Here is a 12,509-nt window from a genome sequence, read left to right on the forward strand (position 1 = left end):
TCTGTTATGTTATAGCATAACTACTAAGTAAAGACGTTCCGTTCTGTTATATTATATCTGCTGAATGTAGTATATGTGCCAAATCATAGTATTTATAGCAAATCATAGTATTTGTGCCCAACCATTGTATTTCTGCCATATCATCGTATTTGTGCCAAATCATGGTATTTTTGCCAAATCATGGTATTTGTGACAAAACATGGTATTTGTTCCAAATTATAGTATTTGTGCCCAGTTAACATTTCTGCTATATGTTATAGCATAACTACTAAGTCGTAGAGCGTTCTGTTCTTTATAGTATATCTGCTGAATATAGTATTTGTGCCAAATCATAGTATTTATAGCAAATCATAGTATTTGTGCCAAACCATTGTATTTGTATGGAGTCATAGTATTTCTTTTAAATCATTTGTTAAAGTACATGTGCTGAATATAGTATATGTGTATCAATATTTCTCCTATGTTAAAGTATTACTCCTCAATCACAGTATTTCTGCTAAATCAAAGTACTTCTACTACATCTCAGTAATTCTGCTAAATCATAGTATTTTTGCGAAATCATGGCATTTGTGCCAAATCATGGTTTTGGGGCCAAATCATAATTTTTCTGTTATGTTAAAGTATTAAAACTAAGTGGAGGAATGTCTGTTATGTTATAGTATATATGCTGAATATAGTATATCTGACAAATCATAGTATTTACCCCAAATCATAGTATTTATGCCAAATTACAGTATTTTTGCCAAAAGGCAGAAATAGTACCTTTTAGTAGAAATTTCTGCCAAAAAATAGTACTTATGTGAAAACACAGTATTTCTGCTAAATCATAGTATTCCTGTCATTTGTACTGAAACATAGTATTTCTGCCCAATCATAGTATTTGTACCCAATCATAGTATTTCTGCCCAATCATAGTATTTTTACCCAATCATAGTATTTCTGCTATATCATAGTATTTGTTCCAAATCATGGGATTTTCCCAAAACATGGTATTTGTGCCAAATTATAGTATTTGTGCCCAATTAATATTTCTGTTATGTTATAGTATTACTAGTAAGTCGTAGAATTTCTGTTATGTTATAATATATCTGCTGAATATAGTATATGTGCCAAATCACAGTATTTATCCCAAATCATAGTATTTATGCCAAATTACAGTATTTCTGCTAAAAAGCAGAAATAGTACCTTTTATCAGAAATTTTTGCCAAAAGATAGAATTTATGAAGAAACATAGTATTTAAATCAGTACAAATCAGTACTATGTTTCAGTACAAATCAGCGTATTTGTACTGAAACATATGCCTGCTATGACTTTTGGTGACTTTTGGTGCTCATAACTTCTATACTACTTGAGATATTGAATTTTTTTTGCAATATTTTTTGCCCATTTCTGCCATATCATCAGTGGCGTCACTGATTTTCCTTGCCGGGATGACCTGTGTTTTAGCTCAGTGAGATGAGCATCCGTTTTCAGACTGGGAGGCCTGGGTTCAAATCCCTATTATGGCAACATTTCTTTCAGTTAACAGTTAAACTCTTTTAACTCAATTTCAGCTTTTTCACCCCTTTTCAGTAAAATATTTCAGTTTTTTCACCACTTTTCAGCACAAATCCCAGCTTTTTCTGCTGTTTTCAGCAAAAACCTCTTTTCAGCAGAATTCTGAAAAGAGTTCTGCAGAACTCTTTTCAGCAGAAATTCTGCTGATTGAACTCTTTTCAGCAGAATTTTCACTTCTTTTCAGCCCAAATTCTGCTTATTCACCTCTTCTGCAAAATTTTCAGCCTTTTCACCTGTTATTACCACAAATCTCAGCAGCTTCTGCTCATTTCAGCAGAATGGTCAGTCTGTCCACCTCTTCTTTGTGAGAATGAGTTTGGCTCAGTGAGATGAGTAGCCGCCTTGAGACCAGGAGGGCCAGGTTCGAATCCTGCTCAGGGTGGCATTTGTTTTTTCACCACCATACAAATTTTTGCAACTTTTCATCGTTTTCAGCTTTTCAGCAGACAGCTTCAGCGTTAAGGCATCCACACAGCATTTTCGCAGGAAATGCAAATTTTTCTAGTTAGTGTGAATGCTTGTAAAAGCATTCACAGTATTGTTCTTCTGTTTTTCTTTATTATTATTAGTGTGAATGCTTGTAAAAGCATTCACAGTATTGTTCTTCTAATCTTTATTATTATTATTTCATATTCCGTACGTTTTTTGGCATCTAACTCCTTCAAAACCGTTCAACTTAGAAAAACCATTCAAACACCGTTAGATTCCTCTTCTTTAGGACATGACTGCTTCTATTTTTCTCATTTATAACATTTATATTTTTAATTTTATTCAACTTTTTTCAACAAAAATTTCCCATGTATTTCAATGGGGAGACCCTTCAAATTCTCCTTCAACTTACTCCTCTTTAAACTGTATCTACTTCCACATACACTGACGTAGAGCCACCATTCAAACTTTAAAACAAAGCCAAGACATTCAAGTATTCAACTTGTATTTATCTTTTCAATATCTATTATACTTTTTCTTCAGTTCCAGTTTAAGTTTCATGATGTTTTTTCAGCCGTTTCAGAGTTTATAATGGGTGTGTATGGGGACGGAATGTTGGGGCTAGAGTGAGCCAGCTCAACTGCTAGAGTGAGAGGAGCAAAAAATTAATCTTAAAATCTTTTGTAAAACTGCTGCTGTGTCCGCGGCGTTTGCTCTACAGGTATGATTTTACCCTCAAAACGTAGCCATCGCTGTCCTCTTTCATCCAATGTGTTTACTATTGTACTAGGTCAGGGGTCTGCAACCTTTTACACCCAAAGAGCCACTTGGACCCCGTTTCCACGCAAAAGAAAACACTGGGAGCCGCAAATACTTTTTGACATCTAAAATGAAGATAACACTGTATATATTGTTTTCTACCTTTATGTGAACAACTAAGGTGTGTTGCTTATGAAATCCATGAAGTGCTACAGAGAAAATTACATTTTATTTATGTAATTAACACATTTTGAACTCTTAAAGAAATATAACAAAAAGGAAAGACACCCAGCTGAACTAAAATGATCCATGTAGCAAACAAAAACTGTTGTGAGCCGCCTCCCTTATATCTCCTTTGGGCTTTTGGAGCCTTGACCTGACTTTAAAAAAATAATTGGTAAAAAAGCACTATGCTGAAAAATGAAAAATAGATATTTGCAAAATTCTGCCTAAATATGTATTTTACCTGGTTAATGTGCGGCGCGGGCGTGGTCTGCAACCCGCTGCAGGGGAGGCGGACGCACCTGAGCGGCACCCGCAATCACGCCTCGCCGCCTTAAAGTCTGTGCTCTCTCTGCTGTTGTTGTTGGTGGTGTGTGTTGGGCTGTGAGTTGCGAAGCTACAGCCGGCTGTATGCGTACAGCAACCGTATGTGAAAAGTGGTCAATAAAGAGATGCTGAAAAGCGCGTTCATGCAAACATCGTCGGGTCTGCCGTGATGTGTTTACAATGGGACTTCTGATCCTGAACCTCTGCTCACAGCGTCTGCTAATCGGTGCTGTGCGAAGTCAGTTTACGCAGGACTGTAGCTGTCATCTGTCGTCTGTGAGGCGTGAGCAGTGTTTGTCTTTAACATAGTTCACGGTGGAGCTGCTGACATAATGTGGATCCGAAGATCCATAATTGGCCTACCTGGGGTTGAAAGTCTCGATAAATGCACGGTGTTTCAAGGGAATACCGGCTTCTGCGAGTGTGACGCTTATATTGAGCGAGGAAAAATAATAGAATATAATTTTATATTTATATTTCAATATCACAATAATCTTCCAATTTAGAACTACAAGTTTAAAAGAACTAACATAAATAAAATACACTTTAGCGAAATACTTCTAATTTATTTTCCCAAACCACGCGGAGCCGCACTATAAGGACTAAAGAGCCGCATGCGGCTCCGGAGCCGCAGGTTGCCGACCCCTGTACTAGGTGTTATGGTTCTTTCATAAATGTCACCAAAGCACAGCCTCCTCCCTCCAACTCTTCCATAGACTCTAATGTTAAAATGGCTCAGAAGGTTCGTTTGAAAATCAGAAGAGCATGGTGTCTTTCCACTGTCACCACGTCCATATAATAAACTCCACAGGCATGAAAACTGAGAATTAGGTAGACTGGACATTGCTGGCGCTCACGGTGAAAGAATTTTGTCAATACGACGTGTACTTTTCATTTGGGAGCGATTTGTTTCGGCCTGACTTTTCTGTTCATTTTAAGCAGCAAAAGTGAGGTGCATGTCTGTGTGCGTGTGTATGGAGCCGTTGGGTGCAGTCACTATAGCAACCAGGCTCACACCTGCCTGCCTAACGAGCTCTCTCTCACTCTGCCAAGATTCATCTTAAACACTTCTCTTTCAACTGCTACTGTGTCCACAGTGTTTGCTCTACAGCCATCATTTTACCCTCAAAACGTCGCCATCGTTCTTCTCTTTCCAACACCGTGTCTTTCAAAGCTCAGAGATGTAAACCTTTAAAACTGTGTGGATCCAAGTGGAGGGATCACATTTTAGTCATTCAGTGATTCAAAGAATATGAACTTTTAATATTCATTCAGATGTTTTCTGACTCTAAATTTTCTTTTCTCATTTCTTAGGTTTTTCTAATTTTAAGTTAAAAACTTTTCATCTCTTTTCCAACTTCTTCTGTGTGAACATCAGCTTTCAAAAGTTCTGCACTTTTGTTTTCAGGTTAAAAACTCTGTATTTTCCAGCTCATTCAACATTTTTAACTTAAAATTCAGCAATTAGTTCATTTCAGTGCATACATTCAGATTCAAGCATTCACACTGCAGTTTCTTCAGAAAATGCACTTTCTAGTTGTTAATATTATTGACTACAATAACAGTACTTTAAACAGTGCTCAAAATGTGTGTTCTGAAAAAGGTCTGTAATGAGGATTAAAAAGGGAACATAAGGAGCTTCATCATTCCATTTGTTTTCTTCTGCTTTTCCGGGGCTGGGTCATGGGGGCAGAGAAGCCCAGACCTCCCTCTCCCTGGCCACCTCCTCCAGCTTGTCCGGGGGAATACCAAGGCATTCCCAGGCCTCCCAGTGGGACATGCCCACAACATCTCACCCAGGAGGCATCCTTGTTAGAAGCCTGAATATAGCTTCCACTGGCTCCTTTTGACGGGGAGGAGTAGAAGCTGTACTCTGAGCCCCTCTTGGATGGCCGAACTCCTCACCCTATGTCTAAGAGAGAGGCCTGCCACCCTTCGGAGAAAGCTCATTTCCACCACTTGTATCTACTTCTTTCGGTTGAGCTTTGGGGCTCGTGACCATAGGTGAGGGTAGGGACTTAGATCGACTGGTAAATCGAACGCTTTGTTTTTATGCTCAGTTCACCATGATGGACCGGTACAGCATCCACTTCACTGCAGCTGCAGTGATCCCCCTATAGTTGGAGCACACCCTCCAGTCCCCCTTCTTGAAGATGGGAACCACTGCCCTGGGCTACCAATCCAAAGGTACTGCCCCTGACTGCCATGCAACATTGTAGAGACGTGTCAACCAAGACAGCCCTACAACATCTACCGTCACCTAATGGTTTTCCTAGAAGCTCTTCAAGGCAGTCCAAAAGTCTTTTTCCACTGCCTCTCCGAACTCATCCCTCCTTTTTGCTTCAGCCACTGCCTGAGCTGTGTTCCACCTGGTCTGTTGGTACCTATTGGCTGTCTCTGAAGTCCCACAGGCTAACCAAGCTCAATAGGACTCCTTCTTCAGTCTGATGGCTCCCTTCACCTGCGGTATCTAGAATCTGGTTTGCGTTTTATCACCACAACAGGCACTGACCACCTTGTGACTGCTGAGGTACTGAACATGGTCCATTTGGACTCAATGTCCCCAGTCTCCCTTGGAATGCTGTCAAAGCTCTGCCAGAGGTGGGAGTTGAAGATCTTGCGGACCGGGCCTCTGTCAGGTGTTCCCAGCGCATCATCCTAATTGTATGTTTTGGCATGCAGGTCTGTCCAGCATGCTCCCTCGCCACCTGATCCAACTCACCACCTGGTGGCGATCAGTTGACAACTCAGCCTCTCTCTTACCTCAGTGTCCAGAACACACAGCCACAGATTTGATGATACAGTTAGAATGTCCCTACACGTCCCTTCTTAAGGCTGCGCCTGACTCGGCCCTATGGACCACCAGGCGCTCACCCTTGGGCACCCTCCACAGGTCTGGCTTCAGGGCAGGGCCCAGGTAACCCTACCCTGGGTGTATTTGTTTTATAAATACATATTTTATTGAGCCATTTTTTAAGAGTGTATTTTGTATTACATATATATTTGTATTGCACAACACACATAGGAACAGCACAGAAAGATGTGCAGAGCAAAAGTCGGTCACTTTGCTACCACAGCAATCCACGCAGAAACCAAAAAGAAAGAAACTATAAAAATCTCTCGGTCAACCACTTTACATCCTGTTCTCTTTCCAGCTTTCAGACAGTGCCACAAAATGCCTGTTGAGTTCACTTGAAACAGTAATGGAGGATAAGTGCATAATGGAAATACCAAGAGGAGTGTTTAAAATTACTGCCACTGTTGCGTATCTCTCAGTACTTATCCGCTAAGTGGTTTGTACAAGGGTCCTCTTGTGCAGTACAGGCTCAATATATGTGTCTGTATAATGTAAGCTGTGTGTATATACATGTGTGAAGACTATCACAAATCTCAAAGTCAGTCAAAGGCAAATTCAGCTGATAAATCCAAGTGAATAGGAGTTAAAATTCTGCTTAAAAAATAAGATTTTCAATTAAAAGCAGAAAAACCGAATACTGATTTGATATCTTTTCATCACCAAATGTGCATTTAAGTCAAAGTGTTCCAGCTGAAAGCAGAGTTCGCACATAAGAAGGAATCAGTGAATAGACAGGGCTGCATAGGCATAAACACTGGTGCTAAATTTGTGCTGCTTCTAAATACAGTGTCATCTACAGCAAAGCTCGTATACAAAAAGTTGGAATGTTTTTTTGTTTTGTTGTTTTTCTGTTTTTTGGGTTTTTTTCTTGCTTAGCTTCACCACAAGCAGAGCCAGTTGTCAGTTTGGCTACATTAGGATCTTGTGATGTCTGTTTATCTGAGCTGGCGTGTTACCGTTGCCTGATGTGAAAGCTAACTAGTAACACTGCTGCCAAGCTGACAGTCTTTGACCAGCAGCTGTAATTAATATGTGTTAGAAAGAAACTAAATTGCTTCCATGCTGATTACCTCCTGTGAGTGATGGAAGAGATTGAGAATCTGGAATGCTTTTTTCCCCCCCTCAGTTTTCCCTTTTCACTCGTCTCTAAAGCCTTGGCTAACAGCAATTTAACACAATGTGATAGTACATTATGAACTGTGGAAAAAGGACACGTGTGCATACGTCAGGGAAAGTAAATTTATGTGTAACAACTTTAGTAACAGGTAATGTTTATTGCAAATTCTATATTGTCTGTATTAATTGGGTCATATGCTGTTTCTACATGAGATCTACAGTGTCGTTTTTGATCTGTTTTGTATATCATTAGACAATACCAGGGGTGGGTGGGCTGCCTGGACACAAGTTTGTTACAAGTTTGTAAATGCGATAACTCCTGAAAGAGGCGAAGTAGGACCTTCAAATCGATACCATAGGCACATTTACTAAAAATCTTAGAGAGGTTGGAATCTCAGTGAGTCTTCAACTCAAGATCAAGGAGGGGTAGCACTGGTGGTCATCAGTATTTTTAGTCATTGTTGCAGTACTTCGTAATGTGATTTATAATCCTCCTCCTTGCATATACGGTGTAGTTGTACAGTGTTGGACAAACAACTGTGATATGTGACCCTTTTTTTGTCTGTTCTTTTAGAGAAATAGATGTTAGTAAACTAATGTCTCATTTGGACTGGAAAAGAATGTCGGCTCAACAAGACTGTGGCTTGCAAGAATTTCATTATGAAAATGGAGCCAGATAGTGTCCAGACTTTTTCCTCCTTTGCAACGTGCATTATTGTGGCCAAAGTAATGGAGGTTAAAGGTGGTTCTGAGCTTGAATTTGCCACTTTGAATGCTTATAAATCTCTTGTTTTTCATGAATTCCATCAAATGCTGCTTTGGATAAGATAATACAGAGCAGACTAATCAATTTCATTGTGCCAGCCACTGAATTTTGCACTAGCGTAGGACTTGCTCCAGCTGAGTAGCCCAGCAATCAGTTGTGCATGGCAATCACACTAATAACTACACCCCGATGTGGCAGTTTATGTGGTTGACCACATTGCTGTGCTTCCTCCTACAGTGTGCTGTATGAGTGGAAGGAGCGTCTAAAGCAGGGTTGCCACCTTATCCAAACCACACCTTCTGGTCGCCCAGCCAACATCAGTGGTAATTCCTCCCAACGCATCTACATCACCTACCGCCGGGCTCCCGAGAGCCAGCCGCACGCCGCCTTGGCTGTCACAGACGTCTGCATCATCATCCCGAGCAAAGGGGAGACCCCACCACACACCTTCTGCAAGGTGGAGAAGAATCTCAACAGCAGCATGGTAAGGGAGAAACTGGTGCATAGAGGAATACATCACTGATTTCTTTAGTTCTTTAGAGTAAAGAAGCCAGTTGGTTAAAGCAACAGGATTATCCAGCGCACTCATTACAGGCCATTTATTTATATATGAAGGAAATCTTCTTGAGATGTAGCATCTTTCATTTTTGTGCTAAAGACACAAATACTAAAGTTGCACACAAATAAACAACACACACTCAAATCCACAGACCTGAACTTTTGAGAAGGAAGATTAGTTCTAAAGACCTAACAGAATAAATGACATCAGCATAAAGAGGGTAAGATACATAAAGTGTAAACTGGAAGCAAACATAAGTTAAAAGTATAAACTGAATGGGAATGAACCATTTTAGTCTAAATATGCTAATTGATGGTATTGTTGGATTTTTAAAAACAGGAAAATTAGATGATAAGTACAGGTCAAGAGCAACTGGGTAAACCCAAAAATGTCATATTCTTCAAAACAGAATAACTTGTAATTTAAAAAAAAAAAAAAAAACAGTTCTTAAAAACTGAGTGTGGATTTTTTTTCCCTTTCTGAAGGTACTCTATGACATTTTGAATTCAGCAGATGATTGCTCGTGCTGTCGGGCCGTCACCTGAAATGCTAAGACATTTAGTCATAAGTCTTGAATCCTCAGCTTCACTCCGCTGTCTCATTTTAAGTCTCTTAAAGCTTTGGTGTGAAAATTGTCAGCAATACAAGATGGTTCTGAGCTTTTTTTCTCATACTTTATTGTGATAAAAAAAATTTTAAGTCATTCTCTTCAAGTCAAACTTCTGTGTTTTTTTTTTTCTTATTGTGCTGACACATGTTGTGGAGTGAAAGCCAAACAAAAAAACATACGTAGCCTCATCTGTTTATTGTTTTTTTTCTAGTTAAATGTGTGTTTAAGTAGTTGGAAGAGAAATCTCTGCCTTCATTAAATTAAATGTACTTGGCTAGTACATTTAATTATGGAGAACCATCATAAAATGCCTGATGAAGGTTTTTTTCAATGCTGTGTGTGCGTGTGTATTCTTAATATAGTTTTTTTTTTCATATAGTGAAGTCCCTTGAGCTAGATGTTGTCTGCTTCTGCATTTCAGTTTCTCCACACCCAGTATTTGTGCTCTGTTCACTTTCTTGTCATATTCTTTTTATGTTGTTCTGCTTCTCTCTCTCACCCACCAATCCAACCACACACTCGCACACTCGCACACACACAAACACACTAGATTACTGTAAAAGTTGTTGCAGTGTCAGCGAGGTCTACATTTGGCATTTCTTAGAATAGGCAATCCCCTTCAAGGTGCTGTATGTGGCTGCATGTGTCCTGAAATTTCCTAGTTCATTAATCTATAGACTTTTAGTGCCTGAAGCAGAATGTGATGTCCTGTTAAATTTTTTTATTAAACTTTGGAAGCATCCTTAGTTTTAGTTGCCAGAAGTAGAGGTAGGAAGTAATAAAGTACAAAAAGTTTGGTGCTGTACCTAAATAAGATTCTTACATAGAATTTTCAGGTATCTGTAATTTACTTGAGCATTTTTTTCTGACAGTGTTTGTACTTATATTCCCTCACTTTTAAACACAAATATCTCTTCTTTCTACTCCTTAGTTTTCAAAAAGCCTTCCTACCTTAGGTTCAAGACATTTTGTGTGTGTGGGTATTATTTCCAATCACTAATCACCGAACCAATTTTTGCCTAAATGGAGGGAATAAAAACCTTAGAAGACAATCCTATTGGTGTATTATGGTACTTATCACACAGGTAGAGATGAACCAATAAACATATAATTTATGCGTCATTTGTTGTACTATACTATATGTTAAAAGTAATTTTATTGTTATGTCTGGTTTTATTACTATGTGCATATTAGTATTGTACAGCACTTTGGTCTACCAGGTGTGTTTTTAAAGTGCTATATAAATAAATGATGATGATGATGATGATGATGATGATGATGACGATGTTACTATTATATGTAACATTTGTTGAAGGGAAAAATCTGGAAACACACCTTTGGTGCAGATGTCTGCAAGTCGTAGTCACTGTACTTTACCATCTAGCTAATGCTACAGGAGTGAGCACAAAAGAAGTAACATTTTTTTGAGTGGCAGATAATTTCAAATGCATCTTAACTAAAAGCTCAACAAGTATCAGCAGGTATCTATGTAGGGTGGGTGACATGAACTCATGTAATATCTGCTTATATTTTGTTGAACTCAGTTGGATAAATCCACAAAGACTAGCAGCATAGTGCAGCTGATCACAACCTGGACATAAAATCTGCTTGTGCTCAAATTATTGTGAGTTACTTCTAAGTTATTCTTTTCCACACACTCCACCACTACAACCAGTTTAAGGGTTTCCCCACCTGCTTCCCTCATCCCTCACTGTACACCTTATTCTGTTTAGATCTGGAGGCAAAGTCACCCAGAGCTTTTTTAAATTCCAATTTTCTCTGCTTTTGTACTGCATGAAAGATGTTAAAGCTAAGCACATTCATTAGAATTAGAGTGGAAAGTGGAAATACAGTTTGCATTCACATTTACCAATATTTTTTTTAAATATTACTATTTTAATATGACATGAAGTTCAGTCTATTTTACATAAAAATCGATGGCAGAAATGTCGTTCAAAGAGCTACTTTTTACTCTTATACTTTGAGTACTAGAGCTGTACTTTCATTACATTATTTACTAGAATTTCAAATCAGTACTTTAACTTTTACCAGAGTATTTTAACACAAGTGTTTATACTTCTACTTATGTTATGTGTCTACTATGTGTCAGAATCCAGCTTTTTCTCACAGGGACAAATTCTCATGTTTGTGTATATGATGCATCATTGCCTCTCTTCACGTGCTAATGGTTTCACAAGAGTCTGGCTTGACTTTTATAATCACATTTATTTATTTTATATTTATATTTATTTAGAAAGTATAGACATGTAATGTATTTGGTCTTGGAAATTTATTGGAGTATAAATGATACCAAATACCCAAAAGTACCAAAAATTTGCATTGCACTTAAATAAATGTACAATGTGTTTTCTATTTAATTCCTTTAGGATTTACCCAAGAATGACCTTAGTTAAAGAAAAACGAATAGTTATGTCTATAACTTATGTTCCCTGAAGGAGAGGAACGAGGTACAACACATAAGTATGGGATATCACGCCCTCATGTCTCCTGGCTGAAGAAACCTTTATTTACGCCTTTAAGGCAGATGACGTGTGATGACACGCGCATGGCCCCGCCTGCACATATAGGCGCTGTCATCACAGTCATCCCTCAGTTCGATAGCCGCTCTTCACCGAGCCAAACTGCTCAGTGGGGCCACCTTGTGTTGTACCTCGTTCCTCTCCTTCAGGGAACAGAAGTTATAGACATAACTATTCGTTCCCTTTCAGTTGATTCACTCGGTACAACACATAAGTATGGGACATATATACACGCCCCGCAGAGCAGCCACCGAACCGGAATTGGACCACCACCACCTTAGTGAGCGGTAGACCCATCAGAAAGGATAGTATGAGCCACCAAAGGGGCTAAAACGTCCAAACGATAAAACCGCACAAAAGTGTGCGGTGATCCCCAACTAGCCGGCGAACCCCTTTCAGAAAACGTATGGCACCTGGTGTCACCCCGTCAAAGCCAATATGACAAGCAGATTTAGCTGCTAAATAAACCTTAATTGTCGAAAATGAAAGGTCCTTATCCAGCAGCTCCTGCAGGAGTGTCAAAACATCCACAATAGAGCACTGAAATGGCAGAGTGTGGCGGTCCTGGCACCATTGCTCGAAGGCTCGCCATTTGTAAGCGTACAAGCCTCTAGTAGATGAGGCCCTAGCGCTCTTAATTGTCGCTATCACACTAGGTGGCAAACCCTTAGCAATCAAGTTTGACCTCTGAGCAGGTAAGCATGAAGGCGCCACAGATCCGGGCGCACATGAACCACTTCTCCTCCTGCTTGAGAGAGGAGGTCC

General features: G+C 39.3%; 1 protein-coding gene across 4 annotated transcripts in view; it reads left to right on the plus strand.

Moving 5' to 3' along the window:
• The window catches only part of LOC116313494 (C-myc promoter-binding protein-like), a 182,559-nt gene that overhangs the window by 72,914 nt on the left and 97,136 nt on the right, over positions 1-12,509 (plus strand). For 3 of the 4 annotated variants that reach the window (XM_039602407.1, XM_039602313.1, XM_039602363.1), the window contains exon 3: positions 8,273-8,519. In XM_039602407.1, the coding sequence (XP_039458341.1) occupies positions 8,273-8,519 (247 nt within the window). Of the gene's footprint in view, positions 1-8,272; positions 8,520-12,509 lie in introns of those variants that run through there. The other variant, XM_039602445.1, reaches the window with a different exon arrangement.

The sequence above is a fragment of the Oreochromis aureus genome, linkage group 1 (genome assembly GCF_013358895.1).
Source record: "Oreochromis aureus strain Israel breed Guangdong linkage group 1, ZZ_aureus, whole genome shotgun sequence".
NCBI lineage: Eukaryota > Metazoa > Chordata > Actinopteri > Cichliformes > Cichlidae > Oreochromis > Oreochromis aureus.